The 19,220-nt window shown below is 38.0% G+C and overlaps 1 protein-coding gene across 1 annotated transcript; it reads right to left on the bottom strand.

Annotated features, from left to right (window-relative positions):
• Window positions 1-1,023: 1,023 nt before the first annotated feature.
• Window positions 1,024-17,264, bottom strand: LOC133532240 (uncharacterized). Its single transcript, XM_061870823.1, has 10 exons — window positions 17,081-17,264; window positions 11,052-11,259; window positions 9,126-9,289; window positions 8,177-8,328; window positions 6,780-6,945; window positions 6,337-6,476; window positions 5,378-5,507; window positions 4,664-4,885; window positions 3,710-3,880; window positions 1,024-1,582 (listed from the first exon to the last, which is right to left on the bottom strand). The coding sequence occupies exons 1-10, from the start codon at window positions 17,192-17,194 to the stop codon at window positions 1,463-1,465; spliced, it is 1,587 nt and encodes a 528-aa protein (XP_061726807.1). The 5' UTR covers window positions 17,195-17,264; the 3' UTR covers window positions 1,024-1,462.
• Window positions 17,265-19,220: the final 1,956 nt, after the last annotated feature.

Below are 19,220 nucleotides of genomic sequence, written 5' to 3'. Positions count from 1 at the left end.
TTTGAGTATATGTTTGAAATCAGCAAAAAATAATGAGCACGTGTTTTGTTATATCGGCTAAAACTCATTTTTTCCTAAAAAAATCGACATTCGAAGTTTTATAATATAATAATATTATCGCTAAAGTTACACGTAAAGACAGGTATTTTTTTAGGAAAACTTGAGTTTAAGCAGATATAAACCGCATAAGCAGTTTGGCGAGTAACTTTAAAATTGATATATGTATATGTGCCTTTGAAAAATAAATGAAAAAAAAAAAAAAACGTTACGATAGCCCAAGATCGAGAGGCATGGCAAAACTTGGAGGAGGCCTATACCCATAAGGGGATCCCGAAATAATAAAAAATAACAAATCTCATGTATAATAATATTTTATTAACTGTTTTTATATTTGAATACAGTTTATAACTTTATATGTTATTCCTTGTAAGTGTTTAGCATGCAACACAGAAAGAAGGGGTCGCAAATAAAGGCTATTTTATTTTATTTTTTATTTATTTGTATTATATGGGCACTCTTTATTTTATACTTTTAAACGAGCAATTCTTGTATATATATATATATATATATATATATATTTATTTTTTTTCGGGGATCTCGAAAACGGCTCTAACGATTTCGATGAAATTTTATATATGACGGGTTTCGGGGGCGGAGGGGGGGGGGAATCTAAGGGAAAACGTGCATTTCTGAGTTTTTATGTTTTCCGAGCAAAGCTCGGTTTCCCAGATATTTTTATTTTACGTGCACAATAGTTGCGTTTGATACTAACAAATATGGACTGTATTAATTGTCTTAGACATTTATTTTTCTTAATAAACCTACATTAAACGGTACCCCCAAACGCGAATACTAGCGTCACAAATCGGTATTCTTGCGGGCGCACCTGTATTTTATCGGTAATATCGGTCATAATCGACGGTCAATATCGTCTAGCCCAGCGGTTCCTAACCTGGGGGAATTAAAACTGGTATTTTACGGCGGTAATAAGCTCAATTAAATATAACAAAAATTTGATCTGTAAAAAAGAATATTGATAATTAATGGTAGGAGGGGTAAAATCGGGTTCCCTACTTAGTCATAGGGGTGGCAGGACTGAAAAGGTTAACCACTGGTCTAGTCAAATTGGCGTTTGCATCCACACCACCTGATTTTGCGAAAAATTGTTCCCGTCTGGACTGGCTTAAGATTTTTTTTTTTTTAATTTATTTAGAAAACAAACAGCCTTTTACAAATATATTTAAAATAAATGAACTAAAAATAGGCCTAAAGTTTCCTACATTACTAAGAAACTATTACATAGAAATGTAAATTACGCAATTATAAATTACCGGTTTAGTTGTGTACTACATGCAAGTAAGGTAAGAAAACATACAAAAGTATGAAAAATATGACTGGAACCAAATTGATCAATTTCTAGAAAACAAGATTTGCCGAACTTTGTTCTAGATTTGTAAGACGTTTATAGTTTGCTCTGCTGCGCAAGTTTGCGTAGCTCTCTGCGCAGGATCTTCCCGCTGGGGTTCTTCGGTATTTCTGCTACGAAGCGTACACCACCACGAAGATGTTTCGGGTTTGAGAGCTGTGAACAAACCAAGAACTTTATTAAAGGCGTGCATTATTATTATTATTTTTAATACTACGTCGGTGGCAAACAAGCATACGGCCCGCCTGATGGTAAGCAGTCTCCGTAGCCTATGTACGCATTTAACTCCAGAAGAGTTACATGCACGTTGCCGACCCTAAAAACCTTCCCTCCCCTCTTTGAACTCTGGCAACCTTACTCACCGGCAGGAACACAACACTATGAGTAGGGTCTAGTGTTATTTGGCTGCGGTTTTCTGTAAGGTGGAGGTACTTCCCCAGTTGGACTCTGCTCTTGATCTGGAATGACATCCGCTGTGCTGTGCCCTACCACACGAAGCGAGATGACATTCACAATGCCCATACCTCTCTTGTGGACGTAGTTTAAGGACGTACCCGGGTCCCATCCGCTTTTTCATCACACTTACTACTACTACTACTTGCTTGTAAAAGGTATAAGGGCGGTTTTTACTCGGCGGTACGAGCTTATATGCGTGGTACGTTTCTCTACATTTGGTTTTTACAAGCGCGCGCGTACGTTCGTCTGAAACTGCCCTTATTATACGTAGGCAATGCGGTCCGTAAATCCTCATTTCGACCTAGGGGCCCTAGGGGGGTGTGTAATGTTTTTAATAATAACAATTTGCGAAATTTCATTTTTCATAATTTGAATTGCATAATTTTGATATGCAGAAATTATGATTTGGTATAAAAACAAATACAATAAAAACGAATTGCATAATTTCGAAAGTAATTAAAGTTTAGTAGCATAGTAATGTATTTGCATAACAGGCAACCAGTATAATGTTCACTCTGTATACTATTTTATACTCAGAACGTTTTTTATTCATGAAAACCAACAGCATAATGTTGAAGGTGTGGTTTCACAATCAAACCACGGCAAATGGTTCATAAACTTTATTTGATTGAGTTTGCTGAAAGTTTAACAACACTGAATTACTAATTAATAAAAAAACTTAAACATTATATTTGCATGGAACATAATCGATTTTTCTAAGCGTCAAACTGACCTACATCCGTACTTTACATCTGTCGACATATATCATTTTACCGCAAAGCAGCGGCCAGTGTGAGTTGGAACCTCTGTGGTTCCTAAAGGATTCAGATAAACTTCATATAAACGCCTAGTGAAAATGAACAAGCAAAAATAAAATTTCCGAGACATATGGTTCTGCCCATATGGTCGCAGTTCTACCTAACACTCCTCCTCGCTTCGCTCGTCGTCGTACCTAACGGCGACCAGCTTTAAAGTTGAATAGGTAGATTGTTGTATAATTTAATAGTTTGATTGACACCAAGTATATCATAGAACACTATGTCACAATTCGTTAAAATTTTGTACTATATTTTAATTATTATACGAAATGTATGTTATAACAAGTAAAATTATTCCTAAGGATTGTTATGAAGAATGTTTTTATGATTATAGAGCATTCTGTCATTAAATTAGTATGACTAACAACTTTATATGTTTTGTTTTTATACATAATGTTTATTATGAGTTTCAATAGTAGTTAAATGAAATTATGCTAAAAGTTTGTATTAAAATTGAACGGCACCCGCCCTAGGGCTGTAAGGTACGTACACAGCAACATCTGTAACTCTTCAGTAGTGGCCGTGGCACCAGGTTACAGCACTACAAAGGCGCGAGGCACCTCTCCAGCGTGACTGTCGTGTATACCGAATTCACTTGCATCGACTGCTAGTGCAGGAGGTGAACTGCTGGAGCCTGGTAATAGCTCAGCTACCTCAAGTGAAGCTTTGATTATTAAGGACGCTCAGGTCACCTTCTTAACAAATCCTGGTAAGGGCATTTATTTGTGTGATGTGCATGGATAAATGTTCCTGAGTCATTGCTGTTTTCTTTGTATTTAAGTAATATTTATAAATATTTGTATATTATATATATATCATTGTCTAAGTACCCTCAAAACAAGCCTTATTGAGCTTACTGTGGGGTCTGTGGGACTTAGTCAATTTGTGTAATAATGTCCTATAATATTTATTATCATTTATTTATTTATTTATATGATGGTGAGATTCGGCGGTTCCAAAACCAACTTCTATAACTCTTAACTCTCTCTCTCTCTCTATGCTTTCTTACCTTCTCAGCAACAAACTTCTGTAACTCTTCAGTAGTGGCCGTGGCACCTGGTTGCAGCACTACAAAGGCGCGAGGCACCTCTCCAGCGCGACTGTCAGGTATACCTACTACACCTGCATCGCGGACTGCTGGGTGCTGGAGTAAGACCGCTTCTAGCTCTGCTGGAGCCACCTGGAATAATAAAGAAGTTATAAACATAACTATCATTCTACATGATTTTTTTGTTGACGCAATGAAAAACTACGTTTAAAGGTAGGTGTCGTCCGACAATACAAATGTACTGCAACAAAAGAACAAGGCAACAAAAAGACCTGGAGGTTCATACTTATAAATTATGAAATATGATCTTTTTTTTAAATATGCAATTTTTTCCAAAAAAGCGAAACCTATAAACCTAGAATATATTATGCTGAAGCGATCGACATCAAAATCAAAGTGATTTGTTAAGATTTAGTTAGTGCAAACCGTTTTCACCCGAAATGGAATTTCATAGAAATACTCGTATGACCGTATTCTTCCCTCTTAACGTCAGTAATTAGTACAGTATTCTAACAGAACATTCTTTTTCGTGTAAGTCTTGGATATTTCTACCCAATGGCATAAACACTATGTACAATCCTAATATTTCAAAAAATATGAGGGCTACTAAGGTATCCTAGTTACTCGTTACGAAACTGAGTAGATAGCCCGCCCGCGTAGACAACATGCCAATCGTTAACGTTCCGTAGCGTAGCGTAGTCATCTCTCCCTATCACTCTTCCATATTAGAGCGATAGTGACAGTTGCGTTTACTACCCGGCTTCTTGGCTACGCGGGCTGGGGGCCTCGCCAAGATGACATTCGATAACGCTCACGATAAAACGCAACTGTCTGTTGCGTTTCGTTCGCTGCTGCAGGTCAATTCAACGAAAAGTAACGTGATCATTTCCATAAATCATTTAAGATCATTCATACCTGGTATCCCTTATACTTGATAAGCTCCTTCACCCGGTCCACGATGAAGAAGTCCCCATCGTCATCATAATACCCCACATCTCCAGTCCTGAAGAACCCTTCATCATCGAAGTCCTCTCTTCGGTCCTTGCCGATGTAGCCCTTCATGACTATGCCACCTTTGATGCATATTTCTCCGGGCTGGTTGGCTCCGACAGGCTTCCGGGTTTTTAAGTCAATGACCTGTTGGAAAGTTACAATAAATTAAGTACTTATAGGTAAACTATTTTTTAACTGGATGCCCCTTTAAAACACTAATGCATATAAATTAGTTCCATGGGAAAGTTGTTTAGCATGACCATCTGAACACATTCTTGACATTCTGGATCACTTACTTACTGCGTGCTTACTTATTGTTGTGGCGATGGCGCAGCGACCCGAAGTGGATCTTGGCTTTCGACACCAAATACCGCCATGCTTCTCTGTTCCAAGCCGTTTCTGTCCAATCGACGGCGACGAGTTCGCTACGGGCTTTTTGCACTTCATCTCTCCAGCGGTACCTAGGGCGTTCAGACGGTCTTTAGCCATTTGGAACTCCAAAGTACGGCCTCCAGACTGCATGATCTTCACCCATCCGGACTACGTGCCCGACCCGTCGGAATCTAGCAGCTTCGTTTCCCCAATGACATTCTGGATCATGACCCCAAAATCACCCAAGTATACTATGTTATATACCTTTATAATAGCTCCAGGCATGACCGACCCCACTGTCCCAGACTTTGAGTCCACATCAGTGCACCTAGTGACTGCAAGCGCCGTTTCTGTCAAACCGTAGCCTTGGAGAACCGATTTTACGTTTGGGAATCTGTGGAAAAGTAAATCCTTGGGTGGACCACCTATTTTGTTATTATTCTATCCTGGCAAGTGGCAACCACCAGGTGACAATAGTATCATAGTTGTTTATCACATTTTTGTACTATATTCTAATAATGACTCATTCACGTAGTTTAAGTCGAAACCGCTCGATATGTTTCACTCTGTACCATCTCCACTCTGAGTATCCATCAGGAGCTTGCGTTGCCGGACCGGCGCAGACTGCGGGCCGCAGCCCTCCGCGCGCTACGTGAGTCACTCGTTGTAACATATTTAATATGTCTGTATCTGTGTCTCACAGAAGCTTTGTTATTAAAAATGACTTATTATGATAAGAAATTATAATTACTATAAAATGTATGTTTCGTTATTTTAAATACCATATTAGCCTTATTAAATAGCAGCTATTCATCGATGAAATCTACCAATTTGGTCTTAAAAGATGTCGTTCGACAACTTATGCCGCCTCTGTACTAATCAAGCACATAGTCGACGCCTGGGAACACTCTCTTGATGCTGTAGATTTCGTCTGTGATCTCTCCAAGGCATTTGATTTTACGAAGACACACTACTACACTACACAACTTGAAGCAACTGTCTGTCAACTGAAGCTTGAAGGCTTGTCAAGTCTTAATAAAAGCAAAGAACCGAGAAAGTGGTTGAAAATGGAACAGAATCTAGTAGTATATGACTGTCAAGCTGGGAGTACCACAGGGTTCACTTTTGAGACCATTTCTCTTCCTTGTAAGTATATATAAATGATCTGCCGAATCTTATAAGCGGCCTGTTCTATAACAACATTAAAAAGAGATAAAACATACTTATCCTTCACTGCATCAGCTGTCTCTTTCGTGAGCGGCGCTGCGCCACTGTATATCAGGTCGACTGTACTCAGGTCATACGTTTTGGGGTATTTGACTATTGCCACCAAAATTGGTGGCACTACGTAGAGACGGGTCACCTGTAATAAGTAACATCGTTATATACTCGTAAGGCCCAATGTCCTTTTTTTTGCACAAAATGTAAAGTATACCTAGTCGTAATGGTCCACTAAGCTATCCCTCTCTATTCATATATATCTTCATCTCGATGCAGTTGGAATCGAAAGGTAGCCAAATTACCTAACTCCTCGATGGAAAAAGAAAAAAAAAACAGTTTAGGCTCATTAGAACGGTCTTGGAAAGTACTTGATATTAGCTATGCAGAGAAAACAATAAAAGTGTGTACCTATAAAAAATTTGACGTTGACTTGCTTGTCCCTTACCTTATACTTTTCAATGCATTTCAAGTAATTTTCGATCTCGAATTTTGGCAGATACACCATGTTCCTCCCACTGGCCAGATATAGGAGCGACCCCATAAGACCCATGGTGTGGAACCATGGGGTAATCAGCAGGATTACGCATGGTTGCGGAGTTTCTATGGTTTTTCTGTAACACAAAAAAAATAGGACATTCTTAGTTCTAACACAAATGGACTACGCTCCACAAGTTACAAGAAATTTATTGATAAAAGTCAATGTTTTACAAGTCAATTTGAGGTAGGTTGTACATATTCGACTATTATTGGTAGGTACAGCATATTTGGATTTAGGTATGACACTTATTATTAAATAAAAACATGTTTAAAGCAGAAAAATACATAATCAGTAGTCAAAAGAGTCGCATTTTACACAGTAAGTTCAGTTTGATATAATAAATCTTAATTCAATCATTACAGTCGACGAATAAAAAAAATATTTTGAGTGGTCTATGAAATATCAAACTTGATTTTTTTGGGTAACTTAAGAACCGCAATTGTAACAGTTACATCTAAGAGCCATTTTCAGCTCGAGAGCCGCTTTTTGAATAAAAATGAAAATCTTTATTTTCAGGCAACTATTGGCCCCTAGATAAACTAGTATATAATATATTATGATATCTAAAAAGATATGTTTTTGGCAAAAATTTAATTTTTGGTACAAGCTTTTATCGCTGACTGCACTTTTCTTTCCACAGGCAACTAATACTCATCGAGGCAATTCTAAAAACTCCAAACACAATTAGGTTGCGTTGTTTTATCAAAGAGTTCCTATGGCTACCTCCTGTCTCATCATCAGACCAGCTCGATGGTACCGTAATATTGCATTGTCACTCGAGTTACATATGTATCCAAATTTTCAGCTTTATCGGAAGCCGGGAAGTGGGTCAAATTTAACTTGCAAGATTTGATTACAAACAGACAACGGAAAAGGTGAAATAAAAGCTAAATAAAAGCTTGTAAAAACAAACAATTATGGCTGCGATGCAGTTCGCAACCCCGCAAAGTCAGTGAGCGGGCTGCGAAACCGCCAGAACAAATTCTCCTTGGTGAAGGTCGCTAGGTGTTCAGTCGGAACGCTCACCACAAAATAATTAAAATTCTCATTGTGTCGGGATTCCAACTTCACGACTCTCAGGACGAAACCGGACTCTGGATCTCTTCAACCTTCGTAAGGTAGTGTAAACGGGACACATACAGCAGCGCCGTCGGTGTTGCCGGACGCAGCAAATGGTTCGGTCGAGTTGGTGCGGTACCGCACTGATTCTGACGAGCTGGCTTCTTCTCTCCACCTTTTTGAAAGGAGGCTCAACCCTTCTGTTAAGGTATGATTTGAAGGAGTATAAAAGAAAGAAGTCTTACGCATTGCTAGAGATGAGTGCGTTTCGATGTGTTAAGACAGCTCCTTTTGGTAGGCCAGTGGTTCCTGACGAGTATAGTATAAACAGCGTGTCATCTGGACCTTCCACGTCAGCTGCTCTGAACTCTTCGTATTTTACGTTTTGAGCTGACACCTACAAATTAAAGAATGATATTGAGACATTATAGGTGATAAGTACAAGATTTTTGGACCCGGGTATGTCCTTAAACTACGTCCAAAAGGGAGGTATGGGCACTGTGAATGTCATCTCGCTTTGTGGCACAACATAGCGGATGTCATTCCAGATCTAAAGCAGAGCCGAACCAGTTCTCCAGGGAAGTGCCTCCACCTTACAGAAAACCGCAGCCAAAAAATAACACTAGACCTGAACCCTACTCATAGACCTCATAATGTTGTGTTCACCGGCAGGAACACAACATTATGAGGTCTATGAGTAGGGTTCAGGTCTAGTGTTATTCATCAAGGTTGCCATAGCTCAACGAGGGTGCGAAGTGTTAAGGTCGGCAACGCGCATGTAACTCCTCCGGAGTTGCAGGCGTACATTAGCTAAGGAGAATGCTTTACAAGTGATCACGATGTAAGAAATACACTGCCACTCGAAAAAAAAAAAAACAATAAAAATGTTCTTTTAGAATCTCATTTAAGTTTATGGTTATATGAGTTATATCAAAAATACACGCAGTATACTTATTATAATGAGTTAGGACCATTTAACTAGCTAGTACGTTACTAGGAAGCGGAAATTAGCAAAGCAATATTATTATTTTAATATACACGGTGTAACACGAGGAAACCGATATAACCGAGGAAACCAAATACCGACGTATTGGTATGATGGAAAGGGACAAACGATGATCAGCGGTATCGTAACTTTAGTACACGTTTATGAATAAGGGGGTAAGAATATTAATACAATAAAAATTAACTTACCAATTCGTTGTACGAAATAGTTCCCACCGGCTTTTCGTCACCAAAAACGATGATTTTCTCAACAAACTTCAATGATTTTAAGGTTTTTCTGTGCATTTTGTAAGCTAGCGGCGAACAGAAAACGTATTTCGGCTTCGATATTCCAGCGACATGGGTTAACTCATCTAAAATCAAGAAATATGAAAGGCTTGAGTCATTCTAGAGTTATATGACTATATGTTTTCTGAAATCGGTCTTGTTTTAGAGATTAAGACAATTCTTGTGAATAATTGTTTCTGTAATAACTCTGCCACTATGTGACTTATTCTTTGTATGGTCTTATTGCCAAAATGTAGAAAAAAAATCGTGTCGTGTGCAAAAACAGCAAAAAAAGATTTTTTTCGGCAAACAAAAATTTTTTTCCGAATGTGACCATACCTCAAATAGCATTTTTTGCTTCTTAAGACCAGCCCACGGTGTATATTAAAGGAAAAATTGAAAAATTCACCAACTCCGGCAAGACTCGACCTTGCGACCTCTTGGAACAATGGTCCAATCACTGAATGCAGGGGAATACTCAACATATGTAATTGGAGACTCTGGTGCCTGTTTAGATAGAACTTTCTTGCCGGTAGATGTCGCTATACGCCTCTCTAAGGCGTGTAAGCATTTACAGCTAGAAATACATTAAGGGGGTCCCCAACGCCAATGACCTTCGTTCTGAATCCCTTAGTTTTCTAATGTCTTTTGTATTTTATCATATTAACAGCAACGGCTGTAAGCAGTATACTGTCACATATTTACTTCAAAGTTCACTGTTTTCGAGATATTTGGCATCAAAATTGAACAATTTTAGGCCAAAAAACTGGTTTACTGGCCATAACTTTTATGTTAATTAGTTTAAAATTAAAATCTTTGACCAGTTTTTAGACACGTCGAAGACGAACTCAAATGTGTAGATTTCGTTTATGTTAAATCCTTAACAGCAATCGAGTAACGAAAAAAGTGTTTTTTAGACAATATTTAAAAAACATATAAAAAATAAGTGTTCATTTCACCAGACCAGACCAGATTGGAGATAAAAGATTAAAGAACCGATAGCCGTTTCTCTTATAATTATATGTATAGTGGAAATGTAGGAGTAACAACTCAAAACTAAGTCAAAAATCGATGTAAACCGCGGGGAGCCCCTTAACAGCGCGGCTTATGTGGGCGATGACTCGCGAATGCGGCGCGGCGGCCCAACGGCATTCAGAGATCGCCCACGTAGGACACTTCCATAGGTATCAAAGGATTGAATTCACTCGCGCCGCGCCGCGCCGCGCTGCGCCGCTTCGCGTTCGCCAGTTATTCGCTCAGGTAAGACACTGCCTTAGGGAAGCCAGGGAACATAAATGTTAGGATCCTGCAGATGTGCTATATGCGTGCCAGTTGGCCGAACGTTAATTGGAATTAATCATTAACCATTACAAATTGAACCGTAAACTGTAACCGTCCGTAAATTTAATCGACATCGTGACGTGACGAACGCGTTTGCGTTAAGTCTCATTTTGTATGGGATTTTGAGTTTCCGAAACGTCCCGCTGTTTCTAAATCCCATACAACATGAGACTTAACGCAAACGCGTACGTCGCGTCACGCTATCGAGAAAATTTGCACTAGGGGTTCAGAATTATGACTAATGATAATCTGACAATCATTAAATTGTGACTTTCAATACTTGTTGGCGACAAGTCCGCCGCCGCATCGAATGAACTCCACAGCAACAGCGATGACGTCCACCGTCACGTCACCGGACCGGTTAGCCAGTCCGCTATAGTTTTATTCAGCAGTCTAGATATCCTGGATTCGACATACTACACGAATTAGGCACTAGACGCAACAATACTCGTAATTATGTCAAACAAAGGGATCCGGTATAGAATAGGTGGTATAAGAAAACCTCACGTGTTGTGTACATCATATTGAACGTGGTAACCGCGGCCCCGGTACATATAGACCCCACAACGGCGCTCCAGAACTCTGCTCTGTTCTCTGAGCATATTCCCACAACCTGTCCCTTTCCGACGCCTAGGCGAGAGAGGGAGATGGCGAGATTCATCGCTTTTTGGGCGATGTCGCCGTAGGCAATGGTTTCTTCTGTGGTTCCATTGATCTGAAAGTAATAGAAGAGATATAATATAGATGTAGAATTAAAAAGATGAAACTGACCATTCATGTATATAAATCACAGAGCCAACAGAATAAATAATAGTTCTACCTGTGGAGTGTGGAATTAAGAGGAGTGCCATCTCTTATGGTAGAACTGTTGCAAAAGTGTCCAGCTGTTAGCTATAAATAATAGTTCCAAATCTCTCCAGAGTAGCGCTAGAGTAGCTAAGAACCTAGGCGCTATTGACGGAGTGAAGTGCGCTGTCTATGATTTGATTTTTTTGATCAAGTATTCTAGGTATTGTAGCGCCACCTATTCAAGGTTTTTTGATGACACTTTTTGGTACATGGAGATTTATTTCCTTAACTCCACCTTCCGTAGTTCTACCGCACAGAAAGGAAACTTCCTACAAAACCGAAGTTTGACAGCGATTCAGGGACGAATCTTGCTGTCCCTTTCTAATCTATGAAACTAAGTATCCCTTTCGTCTATTTAGGGTTGTCAAAATTATTAAAAAAAAAATTGTAATGCGCAGTGCAAAATAATTAGGTTGAGAACTGTTATAATATATAGTTTTAATTATATTATAACTTAACCAATATTTAGTTATAGGATTCCGAGTTCACTGATATGAAGATATTGATTTAAAAAAAATGTGAAATAAAAAAATTAAAGATAAAAAAATAAGAATAATAATATTTTTTTATTTGTATAATAATATGTTTACCATGAATTTGATCAGATCTGCGTAAGAAAAGAGTAAAATTTAAAAAACAGTGTACTAAAACAACCTAAATTTGCCACCCGTCCCCGTCCCGTACAATTGTATTGTCATGAAAATTATACCTACTAAGACTTATTCCAAATCTTTATAAGTACAATTTATAGGAGGCATGAACTGTAGGGGGCAGCACAGAATCCCCCTATTCATTGACGAGAAGCATAATGTCATGTTTTTATTTTCAGATTTTAGCCAATAGATGGCAGACCCTACTACGCGTAATATAGCATATTACGCGAAGTATATTTTTTTAGCGTGGTGTATTTTTTTATAGCGTGCGTGAACTGTAGGGTGTTAAAGTTTTCGATTCAGGTCATGAGGTGGGCAACCGGATCAATTTGTTTGGCATAATTATTGGAAGTCATAATGTAATGATAGTCATATTATCTTTAGTCATAACTCTGAAACCGTTAATTTTTTAAGAATTTCCTTATGTTATCCTATAGATAGGTTATGTTAGGTTAGGTTTGTTTTATGGCAATCCTGAAAAGTTACGCGTTTCTGATAAAAACTAAATTAAGGCTAACGAAAATGCGGACAAACAAACAATACATTATGACTTAAAACCTTATGAGAAACAATAGAGACCTGGTGGCAACCCTTCAACACGCAAGGTCTCTATAGCGAAATTATGATTTCATGCTAGTTAAGGCGAAGTTATGTTCTAAAGGCGAATTTAGGGTACATATTATTGGCAACCCTTATTTTCAATGAACTGCAACTGTGATAACGATCGAAGTTCGCCCGTAATAAAAAACAACGGATGTAAGTAACAGTTTTGACTTAATAACTAAGTTAGTAGGAGCAGAAAATATACAAAAAAATATATAAAAGAAGTCTCATCCAATTTGGCCCTTCCGATGGCCACTTCGACTCAATATTTATAGTATTTGCATTCCTATTTGCGTTATTTGAAACATTGTGACTGACGTTTATAGATTATGTAACTAACCCAAATCGATTTTCACAGCAAGCGATTACGATTGGATATAGCACCTAGACAGAGGTATCGAATTGTGACTTTTAATGAATTTTTATTTGAGAATTAAATGAGGCTACGACGAACTGCACCAATTCAACATGTTATTCCAAACGTCAATACCGGATCGTTTAGAAATCGATACACTACCTATTCGTAAATTAAATAAAACTATTTTACGTTTTTTTTTTCTAAACAAGTGTTAAAACAGTTTATAGATACATTTTTTGTAAGAAATAATTTTTAAGAAAATATAATAAATAAATTTAAAAAAAGACGTATAACGTAAACGTTCGCAGTGCAATTGTCTTCCCTTGCACCTTGTGATTTCGATGTACAAGACATTTTACGTTGTATTGCTGTTGTGAGTGACATGTGTCAAATAACGCAAATAGGAATGCAAATACTATAGTCACAGCAGTCAAGACTCTGACAATACTCTGAGGAGGCCGTTGCTGCTGCCACGCACTCGCCTGAGTTATGTTTGACTTTGATAATCAGATAATATTTTGATTAAGGAGTGTGGAATTAAGAGGAGTGCCATCTCTTATGGTAGAACTGTTGCAAAAGTGTCCAGCTGTTAGCTATAAATAATAGTTCCAAATCTCTCCAGAGTAGCGCTAGAGTAGCTAAGAACCTAGGCGCTATTGACGGAGTGAAGTGCGCTGTCTATGATTTGATTTTTTTGTTCAAGTATTCTAGGTAGGTAGGTAGGTTTTTTGATGACACTTTTTGGTACATGGAGATTCATTTCCTTACCTCCACCTTCCGTAATTTTGATAATCCTCACAAAATATAGCTTACAATATAATAACACTGATAACATTTAACATTCTCATGAGAAATGTTGCTACTACATTTTTATAGGCGTAATCAGGTTTTTAAAAACATCATAGTATTACCATCGAATTCATAAACATGTATACATTCCTTCACTTTAATCCATTGCAATACAATTATACATATTTATGAACTCGACTGTACATACACACTTAGAGTCAGATACGTGGTCAGCAATTTTGATAGCCCAGACAGTGCAAGTTTTATTTTAAACGTCAAACATCTATAAAACTTGCACATATGGAGTGTACTTGCACGTTTATGGTATTTGACATTATATCTATTTTTTTTGTCTAAATTTTACTAGTCACGCTCTTATCGTACATAGTGTAATTAGTTTATATTGTTCAATATAATGCTGCATCACGACTAACTGCTATAACAGGAAAACTAATTGCAATTTCTTATGTACACTTTACATAACATGCACGAGAATACAGTAAACAATCGCGGTTTATGAGCATAATAACTGTTATGTCTACCGGATAACAGTACCCCTAGTGTAAATTTAGTCGACATCATAACGTGACGAACGAGTTTGCGTTAAGTCTCATTTTGTATAGGATTTTGAGTTTCCAAAACGTCCCGCTTGGCGCGCTCTTTCTAAATCTAATACAAAATGAGACTAAACGCAAACGCGTACGTCACGTTTCGAAATAGAATTTATTTACACTAGGGGTACTGAGGTCGCCAGTAAGAAGTTTATTATCCTCAACTACAGACTGGTTTAATCTCTTATTTAAATGATAAAGATTCTGACAGAATTTTAAGTAATCTTTTTGCATTTTTTGTGAACTATTTTTTTCGATGTATATAGTATACAACCGAGACAAATAAAACAAATTTTAATATTTTCATATAAAGTAATTGTTTACCATATATTATTTACAATAACAATATACATAATGGATGTATACAGAGGATTACTATACTAGCTTAAATCTAAAATAGGCCCTTGAGGCATTGTGCTAAGGATGCTGGCAGCATTTTCTCGTTGTATCGCAATATTGATACGTTGTGCGAGGAAGCCACCAGCAGCTCTTCGGTCACCAGTTACGTCACCTAGACGCTTCGCGATTTCTACAAAACATTTCTACTTGTGCGCGCTGGGACCCCATGGACCTAGAGTTTCATCGCCAAGTGGTACAAAATGGTAGTCTCTACCGAGTCTCTTATATTTATTACGTTTCAAAATTTAAATTAGTCCATTGGAGGCGGGATGATGCCAATCATCGCTAAACTTACATATTGCTGTATAGATTGCCGCGGCACAAAAAAAAACTTATAGTACAACAGGCGGACTTAATGCCACGAGGCATTCTCTACCAGTCAACCTTAAGGCTAAGTAGAGAGATTGTGAGCGGTGCTACAATTAGAACAGCAAAAGCAAATCAAACAAAAGTACATATAATAACATATGTGTATTTTTGTTTGATTTGTAGTGCCTCAGCGATGTTTGCATTTACACGAACAGGCTCTTTTTTCGCCATCATGAAGAAGCGATGCGCATGACTCCTCACTCCGCAGCCGAAGCAGCACGAATAGCATCCTAGTGCGCTGGCGCAGCATCAGGACTCACCTCTACTCAAGCGGTACATGCAGCTACACTCACGTGTTGCTGTTCCTCCGCGAAAGTTATAAATTTTATTTAATGTTTTGTTTGGTGTTTAGTCATTCAACTTTTAGGAATACGTTTTACTATATTTTTCGTCATAAAAAAATGATTAGGCGAAGTCAGGTTAATTAGCATTTTTTTTTATTTAAAACTTTTATACGCAGCTCTGTTTATTGTGAATTCTATATGTAGATATTTATTTTAGGGAAAAATATTACTTTAATATTTTACATGGGCGAAGTGTAGTACCAATGGTGGAGTTAGGGTTCCCTACGGGAGATAGTTTGGCAACCCTTATTTTCAATGAATTGCAACTTTTATAACGGGGTTTGTTTGTACAGTCGCCATCAACAAACTTATCAGTTATCTGTGACCCACCACTCAACGTTTTCACAGTAGCTAAGTATTGTTATAATTTGTGGCTTTCCATTAGAGAAGGGTCCTTATGTACATGAAGCATAAGAACCCTTCTTTGCCACAATTGACAATTTAATAGTACACTGTAACTAGGGAGGAAAGTGAAATATAGTACGAGTCTATATACTCACGACAGCCGCAGGCTGGAGTGAATTAAAGACTCGAGTATCAATATTCTCGCCCCCGGAGTTACACACAATGTCTTTCATCAAACTTGCGAAGAAAAAACCAAATTTTAAGCGAAATCATTCTTAAGTACGGTGACATTTTCAAACATTCTTCCGCCATATTGTCATGTTTTGACAGATTAGGCATCGAAGGCACAGACCTATCCGACGTTCAGCCACAAATTGAAAAGTGTAAAAAATTGTATATTTTTCGAGCAAGTGTGACGATTATCAATTTGATACAAAAACGCGAGGTTGTTTTATTCGATCAACTCAACATTAAACCCAATGCGTTTGCGCCACACCCATTTTACATCAAATAATCTATAGAATAATGATCTAATGATACTACATTGTGTTACGCGTTATACGGAGTCGTAACCGCAATGTCCATTTTCCCTACATTTCGTTGACGCGCTTAATTAAATGTGAAAAGGTTTCACAGTGGGTCAGGATTGTCAGGAATCAAGTACATCTGAACCCCTAGCGTAAATTTATTCGATAGCGTGACATGACGTACGCGCTTGCGTTAAGACTCATTTTGTATGGGATTTATAAACAGCGCGCCTAGCATAGGGTTGCCATAAGTGTGGGGACTCTGACCGGGACATTTAAAGAAAATCCCGAAATGTGTTGACACTGTTGACGTAAATTCGTGAAACGTGAACGGACAAGTGTCAGCGCTTACGTCGTTCTATCCACGTACGATTAGCCTAGCTAGTCAGTCGCCTTTATTGTAGGTATATTACTGTTTACCGAGTCCAGCCCTCTATTAAATAACTATGATTTTTAAACCGGGACAATTTGCTTATCGGCCGGGACGCCGGGATACCATGCTTCAAACCGGGACATGTCCCGGCGTACCGGGACGTATGGCAACCCTAGCCTAGCAGGACGTTTTGGAAACACAAAATCCCATACAAAATGAGGCTTAACGCAAACGCGTACGTCACGTCACGCTATCGAATATTTACACTAGGGGTACTGTTATCCGTGGGCAAAATACTCAATAAATAGGTACTTACAATAGTTCTCTCTTTAAACTTCACAAGCTTGTTCAATATAAACTCACTAAAGTTCAAATTCACTGGTAATTCCAAATCTAAGGATCCGTATTGGTAAAACGGGTGTTTTAACATTTTAACAAAATGGCTTCTTCTACGTCTGTTCTTAGCGAGACCGCGAAGAGTACTGACTGATAATTATCAGCATATGCATAATTATGCAGTGTTGCCAGGTGCGTGGAAGAGAATTATCGTCAAAATTATCGTACCGTTGAAAATATTATCGTATTTCTATCGAAAAGACAGTACGCCAAAAAATGCTTGCAGAATAAGCTTAAATTTCCAATATATAACCAAAGAAAACACGATTTTCGTCTAAATTGCGCAAAAATAATTTTTATATTTTTGTGACAGATCCAAACAGACAGATTTTACAGAAAATTGCGACAATTTTGACTAACACCAATTTACTAATTTTACCCTATTTTACGTGTCATATTTAGTTTAAAATACTGAACTTTTTGAGTGGCATCGTCCAAGGGTAATTTTAGCCAAATTAGCCAATAGTACGATTATTTTATCGTACAAAAAAAACTACGAGAATCATCGTACACAAAAGCGTACGATAATTCTCTTTGGATCGTACATCGTACCGGAGCCAAAATTATCGTACACGTGCGATAATTATCGTACTCCTGGCAACACTGTTATTATGATATAATGAAGATAAATGCGTGTCAACAACTTTTCTTATCTAAGTATAATGTAATATCTGATAGTGTACGAATGTGGACTGTGAACTACGGGAAAAAAGTTACCTGGGAGAGTCAAAGTACAGAATTGCATCTTTTTGCAAGTTTTTATCTAACCTTCAATTTTATTTGACGACCGGTCTGGCCTAGTGGGTAGTGAGTTAGCGACCCTGCCAATGAAGCCGATGGTCCTGGGTTCGAATCCCGGTAAGGGCATTTGTTTGTGTGATCAGCGCAGATATTTTTTCCTGAGTCTTGGGTGTTTCCCAAGTATGTATGTATTTGTTTATTTTGAATTTTATACTTATATATCGTTTTCTGAGTGCCTCCAACACAAGCTTACTGTGGAAATTAGTCAATCTGTGTAGTAATGTGCTATAATATTTATTTATTCATAGTTTGTATGTACGTTCCCCTCAAATTTTGTAAGCTAAATTAGACCTAACCCATTTGATTGAGCTTAAACTTCTGATACTTCAATTGGGTGACAATGCAATATTATGGTACCATCGAGCTGATCTGATGATGGAGACAGGAGCGGAAACCGAATTCTGTGATAACCTTACTGTTTTTGGGTTTGTTATTACTGTTTCGATGAGTGTACGTTGACTGTGGAAATAAAAGTGCAGCCGGCCATAAAAGTGAATTTTAGACAAACTTGTGATAAGGTACGGAAGTTGAAACGTTTTTAGGGTTTTGTACCTCGAAAGAAAAAAACTGAACCCTTCTGATTCTTATCCTATCAGTTTGTTGTCCGTCCGTCTGTCTGTCTGTCAAGACCCTTTTTCTCAGGAACGCGTGGAGGTATCAAGCTGGAATTTATATCAAATACTCAAGTCTACTGTCCCTTAGATAATAATAATTCAGCCTATATACGTCCCACTGCTGGGCACAGGCCTCCTCTCATGTGCGAGAGGACTGTCCCTTAGAGCTGTGAAAAAATCAAACTTTTAAGCCAACGCAATCAAAAGATACAGCCGTTTATGCCGCAAATTTTCGACACTCGCAAGGGAATCAAAACCTACAGGGTACTTCCCGTGAACTTAGAATCTTGAAATTTGGTACGAAGCAACGTCTTATAGCACATTTAAAGGAAAAATTGCGGAAACCGTAATTTTTTAGTTACATCATATAATAATATGTACCTACAGGTTTGTACGGAACCCTCGGTGCGCGAGTCCGACTCGCACTTGGCCGGTTTTTTAACAATTTGGCGTGACCATTAGGTGTGTCAATATGGCATTCAAGTAAGTACCTTGTTTTGTTCATTTTGTCGTACTTGCATGTTATCTAACTTTGTTTTGTCGTACATGCATGTTATCTAACTTGTTTATTATTGTACTGATACAGTTATTTTTTGTTACTTAATAAGTTACCGTCAAATATATTTTTTGATACACATATTTAGC

This window comes from Cydia pomonella, chromosome 26 (genome assembly GCF_033807575.1).
Source record: "Cydia pomonella isolate Wapato2018A chromosome 26, ilCydPomo1, whole genome shotgun sequence".
NCBI classification, from domain to species: Eukaryota; Metazoa; Arthropoda; class Insecta; order Lepidoptera; family Tortricidae; genus Cydia; species Cydia pomonella.
Note: the sequence above shows the minus strand (reverse complement) of the source record. Positions and strands in the feature narration are given on the sequence as shown.